The following is an 18,629-nucleotide window of genomic DNA, read 5'->3' on the forward strand; positions in this document are numbered from 1 at the left end:
GCAGGTCAAAGATAAAGTCACTTTTTCTGTTTGTAATCTGGTGAGTGTGATAAATGTATATTCCATTTCCAATGCTTTATTTAACTCATAAAAGTCCTGAATAACAAACTGGCAATAAGGAAAAAGGTTAAAGTTTATTTCATCATCATAAGATTATATGATGTTTTTCATCACTTTATTTCTAATAATTAACCCAGACCCTTTTATAAATAGGTTCTTTACACCGTGGTCATCAGTGAAACACAGAAATCGGAGAAATACCATCTAACCTGGAAAATGGAGAGATTAACAGTAATTATTCTTATTTGTTTACTTGCTGGTTTATCTGAATGTGAGGAAACGGGTGATCAGAATGAAATCAATCAGAACCTGATCACTGAGCTCTCATATGAAGATACTAAGGCAGAGAACAATAACGACGTGTCAGCTGACCCAGGGTCTGAAACAACAGCCACTCGGACAGTAAACAAAACAACTGACCATCTATGTGAACCCAACATCTATATGGTGCTGAAGGAACTGGGGGCTCTAGAAGAACGACAGAAAGCCACCGTGAGGGCTCTTGAAGAAACAAACAGAAAGCTGGAAGCCAGTGAGAAGAAGGTGGCTGCACTTAACAGCACACTGACTGAGCTCAGGACGGTGTATGAAGGTAATATTTGGTAAAAATTAACTAATGAATGAATAAAAGTAATGAACTTTGCAGTCATTGTGCCATGTAACTTTTCATGAAGTCTATTTTCCAAAATAGTCTTTTATTACTCAGTTTTGATGATTGTTGTTACAAAATCATTTTAGTTATAATACTAAATTTAACTTATTGCAGGCGAAAAATTAAGCATTAGGGAGGTTCACATGTTTGGTGCCTACAGACAGATTTCTTCTATTTTAGCTTCTCTTCATTTGATGTCTGTAAAACCCAGAATCAAATTTGAAATCCTGTCACAAGGAACTCACGGCACAATATTGTCCAAACAGAGTACTTAGTCTCAAGTTTAATACTTTCCTTTTTTATAAAGCTTAGTCTCAGGCTGCAGACTAACTTATGGTTCTGAGCTTGTGAGTAGAATGGGAGGCAGCGCGTTCAGCTCTCAGGCCTGTCTCTTATTTAACCAGCTTCTAATTTGTGTTTCAGGTGTCAGGTATAGTATACTGTCTACTTCTCTCTTCTCTCTACTAGATTAGGTTTAATACTTTCCTTTTTTATAAAGCTTAGTGCTCAGGCTGCTGGAGGACCTCCAATTCTTTTCCACTCCCCTTGTTTCATTCCCCACATGTTTATATGCCCTAACGCATTAAACTTTTTCTTCTCTTTTTGTCTCATCTCTCTCTGATATTATTGAATTCATACTTAGTTGAGGTGAAAGGTGACTGTTTTCTGCTGATTAAATACTGGCTAAATACTAAAGCTCAGAATTAATCGAACCAAGGTTCAAACCAGATCTGGTGAAATACAGATGTTATTATTATAATTTCTTTATAACTTCTAGTAAAGTTTCAATTCTTGTGAGCTTCACTGCTGTTGTACTAACAACAAAAAGAAAAGGTGTCACTGTGTGTTTAAACAATTCTAGCTCTATAACATTTAAGAATGGTGGCAACGTTATAGTATAATAATGAAAATATTAAATAATTTGAAAACTGTTTATTCTTGTTATTGTTACTTTTATTTATTTATTTATTTATTCATTTGGAGGAAACGAGCTAAAATATATTTTCTGGTGTTTTTAGGGCAACGTCAGGTTGCATTTTCTGCCGCTTTACCCACAGAAGCCACTATTGGGCCAGCAAATTTTCTTTACCCTCTGGTGTACAGACGTGTTCTGTACAACGTTGGAGGACACTACAGTCCAGTAACAGGTTAGAAACCAGTGTGGCTGTGTGTGTGTGTGTGTGTGTGTGCGCACGTGCCTTCCCCCTTTTCTGCTGCTGAGAATTTTATAATCTCTAAAAACTATTTATGTTCAGTTTGTTCTATTCAGCAGGAGCATTATTGGATTAATTGCTGTTACTTTATGGTTGTTTTTTGATGCAGGGTATTTTACAGCACCAGTTCAAGGAGTCTATTATTTTACCTTTTCTTCTTTCTGGTGGGGACATAGTAGTGGTGGAACCAGTGGTGGCAGTCTGTACCACAATGGAAACAGGATTGTATCATGGTATGGTCACAGTCGGGCTCATCCCATCAGTGGCTCAAACAGTGCAGTCTTAATGCTACAAGTTGGAGACAAGGTCAATGTTCGTCTTTGGGAAAACCGACAGATCAGTGATAATGTAAATAAGTACTGCACATTCACTGGATTTTTGCTTTTTCAAATGTGAAGTGGCATCAGACAAAAATGTGACGTGTCATTTTTTGTACACTTTATTTTCTCTTCTGAAAATGTTGTATTTGTTTTTTTGTGCGGTTGACAAAGATGTACTCCATCTAATAAAGTTGTTTTAATAACCATGAAACTCCCCCCCAGTCTTATAAATACAGTATTTTCTTATGTTCTTAATGCTTACCTATTTCTAAGTAATTATGTAATTATTGTGGGAAATGCAAAAAAAAAAAAAAATTGCCTATGCTATGGTATTTATGCGAATTAAAACTTAGTATTTTATTTAAAATAAATGACTCTAGTTCTATTCAAGAACATTTGTAATAAAAAAAAAGAACAAAAGAAGAGGGAGTTATTTTTCACATCAGAAGAACTACGTACTGTAGAAACTTAATGGCTGCTGGGAGCAAATGAGGCAAAGTTATGACTCACAACCGTTCTTAAAAATCTCTCAAATACGCAGTTAGCTGAGATGAAATCTTATTCACTTTAAATAAGTACTACATCTGTATTACCGGGATACATTGCTTAAGACAAAATCTAAATAATGAGATCTAACATTGACTCAGAGTAGAAACATTTACACTATAGTACATTTCTTTGACCCCACAGTGTTGATGCATGACTTCTCTCAGTCTTTCTCACTTGAAGGTAATGAGGTATTCTGGGTAGGCCTGGTCATCATGGAAGATCACAAACATGCTGGGCTGCTGCTGGTTGTCCACCAGACTGTCGTAGCAGTCAGTGGGATCTGAGCCTCGAGGAGGAGGTGAACTCATGCTGCTCTTACCGACCGTGTAACGGCCAGTCAGGACACGAACAACATACATCCTCTTTAAGCCTGATTTGTCTGCTGGGGAAAATCCGTTAGCTGAATATGCTGCATTGACAGCAAAGTAAACTCCTTTTCCATACTTTGCAGCTGTAATGAAATCACACAAAAAACCCAACAAAAATTAGGATACATTTTAGGAGTATGTCCTTTCTTGCTGAGGGATTTAAATGACATATTATAAAAGATGCCTTACCATGTTTTCCTGCGTGACCCCTGTCAAATCGGTCCCGTTCAATGCATTGGCATGACTCTGCTGTCGTGCCATGATAGAGAGTCTTCTCACCTAGCTCTGCTTGTCCATTCTTGGCAAATATACGCTGCTTACACACACTGTAGGCGTTCCACAGGTAGAGGTTTTGCACACGCTCAATCTGAGGTCAGAAAACAAATTAGTCAACTGCCTCATGTACGGTGCGTTTTATGTTAAAATATCTTGGCAAGCATGATTTCTTGTAAGAATACTCACTTTGCAAATGTTGAATTTGGCTGTTTTCAGGAAACCCTGGGCTATTTCCCGGTATTCCTGTGAGGTAGGCTGCAGTTCTACCTTCATGAACAATTCTTCCTGCATAGGATCCCATTTAACTGGCATCTCCAATGCTAAAGTAAAAACCAAACAAATGAAGCATATGGTTAAGGCAAGATACTTTCCTGAAATAAGTAGTGAGGCAAAGTTTCTACATCACAAAAGGGAATGGTCTTAACACAGGTGACTATGGTTAAAATAAAACAAAACAAAACAAAACAAAAAAAGAGAAATTAGAAAATGTGACAAACCTCCAGACTCGATCCTTTTTAGCTTGTATGTGATTCCTGTCACCCCATTTGTGGCTTCTTGTGTCTTCAGGTTTACGGTCACTCTTGAGCCATCTGGCGCATCTATGTCAACAAAGATTTTGTCTCGCGTATGAGCATACTCCAACATGTAGTTGTCACGCAGACTCACCTCCTGCCAGGCTCCATTTATGCCCTTCAAAGACCACTGCACATTTAGAGCTGTTATTGCTTCTTCTTTATCTTGACAGTCTTTAAAAAGTGCTTCTTGGGTTGCTCTGCCAATGAGTTCAGTGACACTCAAAACGTCCTCTTTTAGGCCTTCCAGCACATAGATGTCTTTTCCTGACCCCGTCTGAGCTCTTGCTTCAGGTCTGACCGTATTTCCAGCGCTGCTCTTGTCATGTTGATGTTTCTTGTGCTCCAGGCTTATTCCAAAGACTCTGATTTTTGTCTGCACAGCCTCGAGCTCCATGGGCTCAAGCGCTGAAAATTCCTGCACGTCTACTTCCCTCTTTATCAGGTGCTTCTGCAGAATCCCCTCCAGCTCACTTTGGATGGTCTTGGTGATGTATGGATCACAGCTTATTACACGTATCATAGCTGGCTGAGGTTTAGAGGAGGCAAAGGTTTTTTCTTGTGGTCCCATTGAAGAGAAGAAATTTGATTGTTTCTTTTGCCACTTCTTGAGCTTTTGTTTGGCTTTTTCTAGAAAATGAAAAAAAAAAGCAAATAAATGGGCTGTGGAAAATACCCAGTAAGTATCAGCTTCTGCTCTAGTGTCACTATTACTCATATTGTGACTGTAGTTCAGGATCAAATAAGGTAGATAGACTGCTGTGAAGTTGCTTTAAATTTTCAATATTCCTAAAGCACAGGTTACTAATGCTAATGTTTTCTTTTGCTAATGTGTGCAAGCTAGCAGGCTACAATATTGCTGTTTAATACCAGAAACATCTATAGATTGTGGAAACTTTGTCTACAGTTCTGTCATCAAGGTTTCATCACCACCAGCTTAAATCTCTGAACTGGGCCTTCATCCCTGTCATGGTGGCTTCTTTTGGTGGAATTTGTTGACAAAACGTGTGAATTGCTGTGTGGTAGCTGTAGAGCTATTTCAAGATATCAGTGGGTGAAATTCTAGTATTTCTTATCCTGGTACTTAACATTAATTACTTCATAAGTATACTTTATTACTTAACCTCTGAGCTAAATATGGTCATTCTTGGCTCCTAAACCCAATATGGACAGTGCAAATTGCAACTTTTATATACAACCTATGACATTAGCTCGCTATGAATCACAGGAATATTACTTGAGTTATTCTCACATCTGAAAAAAAAATTGCATTTGAACTTGAATACTTATTACATGAATTTCTTTAGAAAGTTTCTGAGATGTACTAGATTCATGAAAACTGCTGACAGCTGTAATTGTCAGTTAATTTTTGTAACTGGCAATTGTCAAAGATTTCTAATGCTCATTGAATAGTTTTTAATTTTTCATTAGAGTCGTGGTTTAACAAAGAAATCTAAATTCATTAATGTGCAAGGGGAGGGCAGAAGGAAACTTTCCAAAATTTTAAATTACAACAAACCTCTCAGACTGATGCGGCAAGGAGTTATTTGTCCAAAGCGATTCTCCAGCTCTTTTCTGCAAACACAGAGCAGGTGATTTAAACGATGAAATCTCATTGGGAAAACAATGCTTATGGTATAATGTACTCTCATGTTGTGAAGATGTTTTATTTCAAACCTGAAAGCCTGGAAGACCGGTTGTTCCATGATGACAATGCGAATGAGTGAGAGAGAACTTGGTTTCATCTTTGCAATAGCTGCAGCTATCCCATCCAGCATGGCTTTACAAGCTTTATCATAGGACATACCCCCCAATCCTGATAGGATATAAGACAGTTATTGAGAAAATAATGTGCATTATACAATGTTACAATAATTGATTATATGCTCTACATTTTTTCAGTGGGCACTAATTTGCTGCTAATAAGATGCAGAAATAAACACTTCCACTTGCAGACTCATATACATATATCAGCATACACACAGGTATGGAGTACTAACCCGTATTGATGGCTGGGAAGGACACAGAGTTGTAGCCTTTGTTCTCACAGTGCACCAGTATCTTTTTGCAGTACTTGCGAATCAACTGAGGATCGCAGTTAAAGCCAACGTGGATGATTTCCTTGCATCCCAGCATTCCAGGCCCTGTGGTGACCATCCACTCTGATGGAATTCCTTCCCAAAGAAAGAAAGAAAGAAAAAAGAAAGATTAATCAATCAAAAACACAAATCTATAAAGATGTTTAGTGTTTAGTGTTATTCCTAAGACTTACTTTGAGCTAACTCTGCTTGGACTGATGGCCCTGCTGCGGTCACAATGGCTTTGGAGACACCTGCAGACACGGTTAGGTATAAACCTAGAGTCATTTTCAGTTTAAGCAAAATATAAACAAAACTCTTGTGGTCCTGTTTTCACATTTTTTGTTCAGTAATAAATACAACATTTAGATTATACCAGAAGAGTGAGAGAAATCAGTCGTATTGACAATGACATCGGTGCCCCCATTTAAGATGTCTCCACGGAGCATCTGAACCTTGACCTCACCCAACATGGCTGTGACCTCATGATCAGACAGAGAGACATGGCGGTAAAAGGACTCTAAAGTGACAGAAATAAGAAAGAGTCATGGTTAAATATGATACAGTAAATAGTCACAATTTTCACAATTTTTTATAAAGCAATAAACAACTTTCTGCCTCCAGATAAAATATTGTAAAAAACTAAATAATAATAAAAATATCTATTTATACATAAGTGTGTTACACTTAATTTGAGCCTATGTGGTGTTTTCCTGCCTCTTTGGAATCAGATAATTAATGTGGTCTTAAGGATAAATTCATTTAATTTCTAAAGAAGAAATTTACGCATGTTTTTAATTATTTTAAAATTCAAAATGAAAACATCCCAACCTTGATCTGGGTTAATATCATTTGTGAATCCTCTGAGATGCAGATTTCCCTGCACAGACTGGAAGGCCTGCAGATAAAAAGAAAGTGATGCTCTTTTAGTAGTCAGTTGTATTTCTTCTTGGTAGTGAAAGGTTGTCCACTGACCAACACATTTAGTGGCTAAACATTTTTATTTGTATTTTTTAAACAAAGGACTGTAATTAAATGGCCTTTACCTTGCTTGAATCTTTGTCACTGGGATGAATCACAATACGCACCAGGAAAGGTGGACTGTTGATTCTGTCCTTTTCAAATTCACCAACCTCCTCCAGAAGAACCCTGGATGCCACGCTGTGAGGAAATTGTAGGACAGCACCCGTCCCGAGCACAGGAAAGGCAACTGAACTAAAACCTCTGATCTGACAGGATGCCAGAATTTTTCTGATTCCCCGTCTCAGCACCTGGAAGATTAATTTATCATTAGGGTTGTAAATCTGATTCACAAAAACCTATAACAGCACACAGAATTCCCTCTTAATTCACCTGGACTGCTGTTCCATTTTGATTGTTGTCCCAAGAAATTAGGTTGAGGAAGACCACTGCTTTGCATTGCAGAGGAGGTAAGTTCTCCACCAACACTATTTCACCAGGCAGTGTCACACCTCCTGCTTCCTGACGAAACTTTGCAATCATCTGAGGGCCAATCACTTTTGACAGCCCACTTCCAACACGAGAAGAAACGGGATCATGGGCAACCATAGGAGATACGAGGACATCAACCTTAAAAATCAAAAGCAAATTTCATTCAGTTTTAAAGATCTTGATCATCATGTCAATTAATTTAAAAATCTAATAAATCAGCCAATAACTTCTTCCTTTCATACACGAAACAAATACAAATTTCCATGACATTGGTTAATGTGTAGTTATTTGTGAGCCCTTAATAAAATAATATGAAAAAGCAGTTTACTAATAATCTTGCTTTATTCTGCCTCACAACTCTACGTGGATCAGCTGGTTATATTTGTGATGCTCCACAAACATTTAGGCAGCAGGGACATTACAGACCGCCTTCTGTGGCTCAACTTTGCAACATTAATACTTGTAATGTGGTGCAACCCTGTTTCTCTCATCTCTTGTTTACTTTTCAAATTTTCATGTCATATTTTTAGTCTTTATAAATACTGAGACCAGCATTTCAGCAAATGGCTAATATTAGCTGATATATGTAGGTGTAAATAAACCCCTAGTACTACTGCAGAACTGTATATTCAACCTTTATATAGAAATATTCAATTGTGCTCACTAGTATTTTACCTGTTGGTTCTCTAGTGTTCCCTGAACGATCTCCACTTGGACGCAGCACCCAGTAGCACCAGCAGTGGCTTGTCCCGCTGTATTTTGGCCAGATGCATTTGGCTGGAGTTCGGTACTTGTCCCTCGAAGAATTCTGTCACACGCATCCCGCATGGCCCTCACCACCTCTCCTTTATTATCTATCAGGATGATTTTACTCAGACTTCGACCTCCCTGGCTGCCAAACTCTTTAACAGCAGTTGCAATAGCCTCAGCGCACACAGTAAGAGGAACACAGAACAAACCCGAGCTGATACAGGGCATGGCTATGGATTTGAACTTCATCATTTCTGCTAAATTCAGAGCAGAGCTGACAGTCTTTTCCAGTAGCATTCTCTCTTTGCCACCACATTTTCCATTAACAGGCCCAACTGCATGCAGCAGTTTCTTGCATTTCAGGTTTCCGCCGGTGGTCATTGCCACATCACCTGTAGGGATTTTTCCAGTTTGCTTCACCATGGCTCTGCACTCTATCTGCACCTGAGGACCACCTGCTTTACTCAGTGCGGCAGCCACACCACCACCATGTTCCAGATCTTCATTAGCAGCATTCACCAGAGCATCAGCCCATTGTGTGGTGATGTCACCCTGACAGACCAACACCTGGAGCCCATCGCAAAGGTTGTATTTGGTAACTCCTGAATTTTGTCTACTAACATGATTCTGTTCTTCAAGCTGTATGAGACACTTGTAGGATTGACCAACACTTACGAGAGTATTTCGTCCAGCGAGACCTTCAAAAAACCTTACTGCCCCTGGCATGCTAATGCTGACTCTGTCCCTAACAAGGGACTGAAGAAGTGGACCCAGCTTATTCCTAAACTCAGTCACTTTTCCAGATGGGCCTTCCAGTAGCACCACTGGTCTAGAGGAAGATGTTAAAGGACGTAAGGTAACCTCTGAAGAGTCACACTTAAACAGCTGCAACAGGTCTGGTAGGAGTTCTAGCAACTCTGGGAAAGGGAGAGCGACATGTCCTTCTACACTTGCCTGGTCCAAAATAAACTGTGTGACAATGTCGCTCAGCTCTTCAACCTCTTTGCTGTGGCCCACTAAGTACACAATGATGTCTGAGGTAAACACAACTTGAGCCCTACACTGCCCTTGATTCATCTTATTTGTCTTGGAATTAAGTTTTTCCCGAAGCTCCAGTGGCACAATGGAGCAGTTCGGAACTTCACACCTGACATCCTTGAATTTTTCTTGCAGGTTTTTTTCCGCATCGTCCAGTTTACCAGCCGAGAGTGCAAAGAAAAGTAGCTCTGTGTCTCTTAACTCTATTTCCACCTTGTCACCGACACCTAAAAAATCACCTAGCACCCTTGGCCCTCCATATACCTTTCTGAGGAAGCTGAAAAAATGTGGGCTCTTGTCAGAAACTGTGCGCTCTAACACCAATTTCTCCTTATCAGATACTAGCAGTCCAGCCTTAAGAATCTCCTCCACAGAACCTGCCAAAGTCAGCTGACCTTCGTCACCCTGTGTGGCTTTCACCTCTGGAAAATGTTCTCCCAAACCTCGCTCAATCTCTCTCCAGAGGAGACGGAGTTTGGCCTCACCCAGTCGACGAATACTGTTTTGCTTCTCACTCTCACCTGATGCTGATCCAAGTTTACCTCTTATGCCCTTGACTTCCAATAACTTGGCGTTCACCTTAGACTGTCTCCCAACCACCACTGTCAACCCAAGCTCGCTGTACACCTTCACCTCATCTGTTGTCTTTGGAGAGTTCAAGGACTGGAGCAAAGCTTTGACATTGCGAGCATCCACCTCATAGTGGGACAGGTAGCCATCAAAAACTTTGTCTACCTCAGCTTTCCAGTTAACATCTGCAGCACATGGTTGATCTCTTCTGACTAAAACCTTATCTGGGAAAAGCTGAGCACTGCAGCCCACAAAGAAAAGCTCTGTCTCCAGTTCTTTTCCAGCCTTTGGACATTCACTTAAGTAACGGAGGAGATAGCTATCGATAGATGGTTCGTGTTCTTCACCACTGATTGTCAGGCTTGATGCAGGAGATGACTGATTCTGCAGAAAGATATGCCAAATAGTAGTTGTTAATAATAAAAAGATATATTTCCACATTTTGCCTTCATTAAGAGTTTTAATTTGTTTAAGTCTTAAAGATTAATATTATTTGAGGTTTTCAAGACTGGAAAAATACACTAAACCATCTTCTGTTCTTTCACAATGGTTGCTTGGGGTGATATGTAATTCCAATCCATTACAATAGTGTCACTTTATGTTTCTTTTATGTTTTATTTTCAGAGTTTATTGAGTTTTTTTTCTTTGTTCTCAGTTTATTATGACAGCAGCTCTTCCTTTGCCTGTCTGTGGCTGATTTGCTTTCTGTCTTTACCTGCACCACCGAAAATGTTTTTCCCCTGTGGAATCTCACTCCTTTGTGTGTATATATATTTATATGGTCTTTGTTTCTGAGACTCCGTCTTCATAAGTCGCCTTTTCACACTTGCTTCTGGGTGTCTTTGTGCCATTCTTGCAATACAAGTTTTTTTTTTTAGGTAAAAATGCAAAAACGTGCTGAACTTGCAACAAGATAAACAACAAGCTCATGTTGCTTATCTATGCTTAACCTCTGCATCATTTTGTTTTTACTGATTTTGCAAGTTTTATACAGCTGGGTCGTCTTTTTTAATCAACAAACAAACTTTTCCAGTGTCTAACCAACAAAAAGAATTGATCACTTTCTTTTTTCCTTTGTTTTCAGTTATATAGTGTTGCCTTTACAGAGCAATAACACATTACAGAGCTGACCTGTGAAGAGCTTACATCCAGTTTGGGGCTAACTGGCTGGCCTGGAGACGAGGGGGATGTGGGAGAAGAGACGGGAGGTCCTGGGCTGTCTCTCACAGTCAGAACCAGAGTACAATCTGGAAAGTTGAACTCATGCTGAGATCTTTGCAGGACTCTTTGTTGAGCTAAAACAGAAAATAAGACATTGTCTTTAAAGTCCAGCTTCTTTTTATTTATTTTTTACCGCTACATTTTGATTGCATATGAAATGTGTGTTAACATGAGATACCCAGTCAGTAGCATGCTAACAGACTCACTCTTTCCGTTACAGGTAAATCTATGTGTATAAACGTGATTAGTACAGACAGGTGGTGACATTTGCTTTTGTTACTGCACATAAACCTTTCAGGTTTAAGGATTTTCACTTGACTTGAGTACAGCAAAGAGCAGGGTGCCACTGCATGCTTCTATTTCACTACCTTTATAACAGGAATGATATTTCATATACACAATGGAGAAAACATGATGCTTCAAAATAATTTTAGTTATTCTGCAGTGTAGAGCTAAAAAATAAGAAGTTTCAGCTTCTCAGTCATGAGGGTTTCAATGATCTGTTTTTGGACCTCGGCATCAGCATCACAGCTGGATAAGTCCCCAGATCACGTGGTTTGCCGTTTCCTTACTTTCCCTGGAGAAGCTTGTCACGTGGTTGTTGTAGGGCCCGTATCACATCTGCTTTACTTTTAATTGGAATGACAGCTCGTTTGTTTGGTTGTTTTTCAGTAGGCTAATGTTCTTTCTTGGAGTTTTAGTTGTAATTATTCTAATATCTTTACGCAGAGTTTTGGATGTTTTTTCTTTCAATATAACAAGCGACGATGACGTCTTACTGGTTTGTGACACTGGCCCTAAACAAAAAGAGTGAAAGTGAAACTATGCTCTCTTGTTTTTCTAAATGACCACAGTGACGCAGTGACAGATACTTTTTATGTGCTTTAAAAATAAATACACAGTAAAAATACTCCGTCGTATTCAAACTGTTCACATTCATTAAAACATACAAACAATGATGGACAATAATCGATTAATATAAACTGTTTTCATGCTTACTTTCACTTTCCATACTTTCATTTTCATGCCATCAAAATAGGTTTCACATTAAGAGATCAAAAAAGACTCTTATTCAAATCAGTTCACTTGACTTACCATCTCGCTCCTTAAACGCGACGCTGTAAACTTTGTCGTTCACGTCCGTCACCGAGCCGCACTCACCGCCGCCCGATTTGCGACGAATATGGAAATAGTTTTCTATCCTCTTCCTTTGCTCTGCGCTCAGTTTGGAACACTCGAAGAAAACGGGATACTTGTAAATGTCCCCCATAATGTGAACTGGAAAGACTAAACAAACTCACACCTGGAGCGAAAGCTTCCAGCAGTCAGAGGCTCAGCAGCCCAGCCCATACTGTCTCAGCTTCTTAGACGTCACCAGCCGTGAACGGCATCATTTCCTCCTTCCTCACTGGAGAACTGTATTATTTAAAGAAATTTAATCCAACAATAGCCTCAAATATCGCTCTGGGAAATACTGAAATAAAGGGTAATTACTCTACTAAGTGTGTAGTTTGAGGAAAACTTTCCTCCACTTTTGTGCTTCAGCATACGATGTTTTGTCTTTCTTTCTTTCTTTCTTTCTTTTTTGCACAGATGAAGTTCCGTTTCTGACCAAATTTATAAAAGAAAATTGCATTTAGTGTTTTTGCTAAACTGTGACGTCTTTATTATTCTCTCTCTCTCTCTCTCTCTCTCTCTCTGTGTGTGTGTGTGTGTGTGTGAATAAAACTAAAGACATGGCAAACAAACAGTTTTTTAAAACTTTTTTTTAACTATTATTTTTCTGAACTGATCAAACTCAGGCTCTGCAGTGAGTTAAAGCCTTAACGAAGCCTTCATCTTCACGGCCATTGTGAAAGAGGTGAGGTACAGAACACAGAGAGACAAAAAATGCCTGTAGATCTGATCTGCTAACCTATCAGAATCAGGAGAAACAGACTTCCCTGCTTGCTTGCTCATCTGAGTGACTGTCATAATTTAGTGTGCTCTGAGTCAAACACAATAATTCTCACGGGTTACTTTTATTTGAATAAATATAGGATGCTTACTGTAAGCAAAGCCTGAATAAATAATAGGTTGTGGTGCGATAACTCAAGGGTTGTGCAGTAAATGACTTTGGTAATGTAAAATTTTAGGGAAAGTTGCTGCATTGGTTAACTGTTCAAAAATTTAAAACAAAACAAAGTTTTTTCCTGAGGACTTTTGTTGACAACCCAAAAATGTATATCTGTGAAGCAAAGGTGGAAACATCTCTTTATCATATTAAGGATGGTGTTCATTTAGGTTGAGAGATGCACAAAATGTAGAGTCTGACACAGAAGAAATATAATAATCCTGAAGTGCTAGTCAGGTGTTCAGAGATGTGTTCACAGTTGTGTGGGAGAGGTGAGTGACAATGGAAAAAGAATACACTTCAAATGTCCTTTGATGTCCTTTGTTAAACTATCAGACCGGTGAAAATATATGTCTTTCTAATAACCTCTATGACAATCCATCTTCTTCTGTTTATGATTGGATAAACAGAGGAAGATGGATGGATGAGAAGCATAAATTGAGAATCCACAGGCAGACTTAATAAAAACAAAACACATCATGGCAAATGTAATCCAAGAAACAGGCTAGGAGCACACAAGGGAAGTCACTGCAGAGAGCAAATGTTACTGGTGCCATGGGGATATCTGGGCCTTCATCAAGTGGCACACAGGTTAGGGAGCACTGTGTAGCCAATTTGACCAAAACTGTGGATTATTACATCGTCACATACCCGTAACTTAGATTAATAAGAAAAACAACTCAAGCTCTTGACTGTGTTACAGGATACATTGGTTAATTTTTTGAAACAATGAATAACTTCAAGGTGTCCCAAGGATTTAGTGTCTGTGAACTGAAAACACACTAGGATTTCAACATAAAATCCACATTATTTGGAGAGCAAGCAATCAGACTCAGTGAAGAGAAAGCTCTGCAACAGTGGGTTCAGGAAGCAGTGCCACAGGAGGCTGACTGCACTTCACTCATTCCCTCATTATTCAACATATTTACTTTATAATCACATTAAATTAACATCATTCCACGTTAAAACTTCAAATGAAATAAAACAATTTAACATAAATTCACCTACCCCTAACTTAGAGAATTAAAAAATAACTGCTGAATTCATTGGTCGTAACCCAAAATGCACACTTAACACTCACACTCAGCTTTCCCATAACATTTGCAATCAATGTGTGATTATTCCTGAACATGACATTGTTGTCTGGCTCCCTCTAGTGCTGTGCTCATCAAACCGCATGAGAACACAGACTATTCTCTTGACTCATATACTTAATGCTGTCTGGTGAGCACTGCAACAAACTCTACAACACATTTTCAAAGTTGCAGATTACTTATATAGCTAAAATGCACTCAACGTTCTGATGTTGGTCACCAGTTTAGCATGTCCATATTGGTTTGGGGCAGTAACAGTCACAAGGCAGGGAACGCATGCAAGCATTAGTTTGCTCTAGCTCTCCAGAGCTGAATGTCATGGCTCTGGGTCTTTGACACACTGTTTTGTTTTTGGACTTTTGAATCTTTTTAGTTTGGGATTTATGATGGGATTTCTTTGTATTTCTACAGTATCTTGTATTATTTCTCGGTCATTCCTAGTTTAGTCAACAATGTTTCTCATTTTGTTTCTTTTCATGCCCAGGCTGTCTTGGTCATATCTTGGTATGTCCCCCCTAGCGCCCCCTGAACGCAGTCAGTTTTTGTTTCCATGTTAGTTTCCCTTTCTGTTCATGTGTCAGTTTGTATTACGTATTATGTTTGTATTTTGTACTCCCCAGATAACAGGGAACCATCTTTTAGTGGAAACTTACTGAAACACTGTTGTTTAGACTAGAATTGGGTGACCGGTAATAAAATTGTCAAGTGTCCGTCAATATTTTGAGGTCCGCTGCAACGTATCATGCAGGACGCATCTCCCTTCTAGAAGTAATTGTGTAAGAAAGTAAAGTGTGAAATGGTCTACTGAGCAGTGTGTTGTCTCCCATCGGATGCCTCTGAGGAATCAAAAGAACTCGGTGAAGTGTTGATATTTAACAATTTGCGGCTTGTCCGGGATTAGGAAGACAGATTGGGTAGTTTGGAGTTCGACCGGCGAAGCGAACAGCGACCCGGGTCATCTTAAAAAGGTAAGCACCACCTTTAATCTAAAGTGTGCATATTGGAGCTTATCTAAACTGTCTGTTCGCTAAGTTGTTCGAGTACTCAGGTCAATTTGCTGCAGTAGACAAAGAGGCGGTGTGTGATCCGTCCCAGTGCGTTAGAGCAACTAAATTGGGGATGTATTAAGTAAATAAGCCGAGTAAACTAATTGGCTGTTGTGGATAGCAACTGAAAAGAGTAAGCAGAATTAACCTAGGGTGTGGTTGCCCCAATCGCTCGCGGACGCAAGGGTGAGCCCTGTGGGACGGGACTATGGTGACACATTGATATTTAACACTATTCATGTGTTTATGTTATTTTTCCATTGAGTTATTTTCCATCCTGTTTCCTTTAACCTTCCTTTGTTTTGTCCTGTGTGTCTCTAACAAACAGCCAATTGTGTTTGTTTTTATTTTCTGTGTCAAGTTAGTGTGTTTTAGTCTAATGTCCTCCTGCTTTCTGATTTATTTTGGTAATCTTTGTACTGTGCACTCAGTGTTCATTTTCACTTTCCAAAGACTTGTTTCCCTGATGAGTTTCAGCGGTGTTCCCCGGTGTTTTCTATTTTTCTAATTACCCCTCTATGTATATATTGTCTATGTTTCTCTCTGTCGTTTGTCAGTGTCTGTTCATGTACTTCACCTGTGTCCTCTTGTGCCAATGATGTCTAGTTTTGGTAGTTTCTCTTTTTATTTTGTAATTTTCCTTGGTTTTATACTTTTGACACAAGCCTCAATAAACAGCTCAGCTTTTGTTAAATGCACCCTACCATCACCCATCTTGCACGAGCACATTTGTATATATGTAAACATGCTGTGCTTGCTCTCTGTATCGTGGTACTTCCTCTGTATCTTGGCTCTGGTACCGGTTCCTTGTTGTCCATATGTACCTCTGACTCTGTATCCTCCATCTTCTGTTGCAGGTCAGTATTTACAGAGATGATGATGAAACTGAAGACACTAACACTTTTGCTGATTCATGAGGTGGTTACACTGCACTTTCCTGCCTCACTTCTGCTGTTTCTGTTGCTTCGCTCACTGGCTGAAACTTGTGAGCTACAGCTCTTGGTTTACTGTGTGATCTTTGCTGAGGCCTGTAGTGTTTCACATCACTGCCTTTAATGGACCTTTATTTTTTCAAATACCCAGCACCAAAAAAAGTCTGTTTTTTGGCAAGCATCTCATAGAAGAGCTAGTCAGCACAGTAGCATCTTATGATCAGCAGGAAATGAAGCGATGCTAAGGAGAGGAGGGAGGAAAAAAGGATGACTTTACCCCCAACAGTTTGGATTTGAGCAACGCTGTCAATCAGTTTGCTAAGCACAATGTCTGAAAGGTGACGTTCTGAAGGGTGGATAGTTCATGTTTTATGACCACTTGTGATTATGCACACATGCTGCAATATATGTGTGTAATATATGTAGAAGCTGGTCCTTTGGAAATGATTAAATGAAGAATTCTATAATAACTGTCGCTGTTTGGTGCAATAACCCCATCCAGTCAGTTAATCTATAAATGACTGGTTGCTTCTTTTGTTTCAGACATCACAGCTGTCTTTATGTCACTTTAGATAAATGCGTCCATTCTTCCGATCTGACTGTGGTTCTTGTGCATGGTGCTGATCATAGCTAGAAATATGCGAGCTATTATTTTTGCAGTTACACCATCTTCAGCTCTGGTAAAATCCAAACTCCTGATGTGTACCTGTTTTACTAAAGGCTAATTTTTAAAAAATAAATTAAAAACTTCTTGGTGTTCTGGGCATTTAGTATAAATCTCTGAACTGACAATCAACATTTTCACCAGCAAATCAACACTGTTTACAGAGTCAGCAAGTAGATTCAGTGAAGCTACAGCTTTAGTGCCCAATTATCTTATGATGAATATCCAGAGGTGGAAAGAGTACTAAAATATTTTACTCAAGTAAAAGTACTACTACTTTGCTGAAATTTTACTCAAGTACAAGTAAAATTACCTGTCTAAAAATTTACTCAAGTAAAAGTAAAAAGTAGCTCATTTAAAATTTACTCAGAGTAAAAGTTACATAGTTACTTTTTTGTCAGCAGGAGGACAGCCTCTTCTGAGTAGTGCAAAACAGACAATGGGATAAATCTCAAAGTAGTTGTTTTTTAATTAAAAGAAAAACTTTACAAATTAAAGTGCAGTGGCAGTTAAACTGCAAGTCTATACATCAAAATGGATAATGGTCACCAAACCAACCAACCAAACTGTCAAAACCATATAATTATTTTACATGTGAATGTGTTTTAAACTGTCAAATAAGAGAACAAGTACTGAATTGAGCTGTACGGCAGCTGCTATAAAAATGTGTTTTAATTTTTTAAACTTGGCCCTGCTCTGTTAATTTTGAGGAGCAATTCAATTCAATTCAATTAAAATTTATTGATCCTGAAGGTTGACCCCGAAGGAAATTGGGTTAAGGCTGCCGACCTTTGCCAGCGCCATCTTACCCACATACATTACACAAACATCACATGGGGAAGACAGGTCAGAGAGGTATAACAATGGAAAATGCACCACATGAGGAAAGATAAGGAGAAAAAATAACTCCCCCCAGACTGAGCTCCAACAGGGAATTTTTAAAAGCTGCTAACTCGGTCTCTCTGGGCAAACACAGCTTACACTACATAATAAAGCTGTTGCCTTTCTTGCACTTGAAGCCAAAATGGTCCCTTAAATACGGCCAGGGGTTCACATCGGTTTCTTCGAGTTCAGCGTCAGCAGAATTCGATGGGGTTTCTTTTTTCGCTGGATCCGTACCACCGATGCCAGACTCCATCTTTATCGTGACGCAACGCTAATTTGTTCTACTACCCATCATTCCCTGCAGTATTTCCGAAGCGCAATGTTGGTTTTTTTTTTGTTGTTTGTTCTTTTAATTTACTCAGTAACGGGTGTGATTGAAAATGTAGCGAAGTACAATACTTTTTAAAAAATATACTTAAGTAAAAGTAAAATTACCGACTTGAAAAATGACTTTAAAAAGTACAAATACACAAAAAAACTACTCAATTACAGTAACGCAAGTAAATGTAATTTGTTACTTTCCACCTTTGTGAATATCTAAATATACTGCATTTAAATACTTGCTAGCCTGCTTGATCATTTTCATTTAGATTTTTAGGCTGTCTTTAAATTCAGCCCTCTGTAGGTTCATATTTCTTGAACAACATACATCTTGTCTGCCAGATTAGATTAAAATTGTTCAAATGTACAAATGACTGTTCAAATGCAATATAATGAATCTTCTCAGTGATGCCAGTGGTGCTCCATTTGGAGAAACTGAGAAAAATCTTTGTAC

The 18,629-nt window shown here is 38.9% G+C and overlaps 2 protein-coding genes across 4 annotated transcripts; one reads left to right on the forward strand and one right to left on the reverse strand.

Moving 5' to 3' along the window:
• Nucleotides 1-276: 276 nt before the first annotated feature.
• On the forward strand, nucleotides 277-2,322 carry cbln11 (cerebellin 11). The gene is made up of 3 exons (XM_084923814.1): nucleotides 277-652; nucleotides 1,732-1,860; nucleotides 2,036-2,322. Exons 1-3 carry the CDS (start codon nucleotides 277-279, stop codon nucleotides 2,320-2,322), a joined length of 792 nt encoding a protein of 263 aa, XP_084779940.1.
• Nucleotides 1,962-12,459, reverse strand: LOC146390789 (protein mono-ADP-ribosyltransferase PARP14-like). 3 transcript variants are annotated; one of them, XM_084923787.1, is made up of 16 exons: nucleotides 12,216-12,459; nucleotides 11,046-11,194; nucleotides 8,217-10,283; nucleotides 7,443-7,679; nucleotides 7,136-7,360; nucleotides 6,921-6,987; nucleotides 6,466-6,609; nucleotides 6,284-6,343; nucleotides 6,012-6,185; nucleotides 5,689-5,827; nucleotides 5,531-5,586; nucleotides 3,937-4,641; nucleotides 3,626-3,759; nucleotides 3,353-3,530; nucleotides 2,970-3,246; nucleotides 2,108-2,214 (listed from the first exon to the last, which is right to left on the reverse strand). In XM_084923787.1, the coding sequence occupies exons 1-16, from the start codon at nucleotides 12,388-12,390 to the stop codon at nucleotides 2,178-2,180; spliced, it is 4,824 nt and encodes a 1,607-aa protein (XP_084779913.1). In that variant the 5' UTR covers nucleotides 12,391-12,459; the 3' UTR covers nucleotides 2,108-2,177. The 3 variants fall into 3 exon arrangements, with proteins under 3 accessions (XP_084779914.1, XP_084779913.1, XP_084779912.1); XM_084923786.1 differs by having other exon boundaries at nucleotides 11,031-11,194; XM_084923788.1 differs by having other exon boundaries at nucleotides 1,962-3,246; nucleotides 11,031-11,194.
• Nucleotides 12,460-18,629: the final 6,170 nt, after the last annotated feature.

This window comes from Perissodus microlepis, chromosome 3 (genome assembly GCF_051167445.1).
Source record: "Perissodus microlepis isolate ML-2025 ecotype Zambia chromosome 3, ASM5116744v1, whole genome shotgun sequence".
NCBI classification, from domain to species: domain Eukaryota; kingdom Metazoa; phylum Chordata; class Actinopteri; order Cichliformes; family Cichlidae; genus Perissodus; species Perissodus microlepis.

Excerpts from the sequence above, each read along its gene's own strand:
- LOC146390789 (XM_084923786.1), bottom strand. The coding sequence starts at position 12,390 with ATGGGGGACATTTACAAGTATCCCGTTTTCTTCGAGTGTTCCAAACTG. Across the intron at positions 6,988-7,135 it reads GTGACAAAGATTCAAGCAAG|GCCTTCCAGTCTGTGCAGGG; the intron begins GTAAAGGCCATT and ends TTTTATCTGCAG. Across the intron at positions 5,828-6,011 it reads CTTCCCAGCCATCAATACGG|GATTGGGGGGTATGTCCTAT; the intron begins GTTAGTACTCCA and ends ATATCCTATCAG.
- cbln11 (XM_084923814.1), top strand. The coding sequence starts at position 277 with ATGGAGAGATTAACAGTAATTATTCTTATTTGTTTACTTGCTGGTTTA. Across the intron at positions 653-1,731 it reads GCTCAGGACGGTGTATGAAG|GGCAACGTCAGGTTGCATTT; the intron begins GTAATATTTGGT and ends TGGTGTTTTTAG. Across the intron at positions 1,861-2,035 it reads ACACTACAGTCCAGTAACAG|GGTATTTTACAGCACCAGTT; the intron begins GTTAGAAACCAG and ends TTTTTGATGCAG.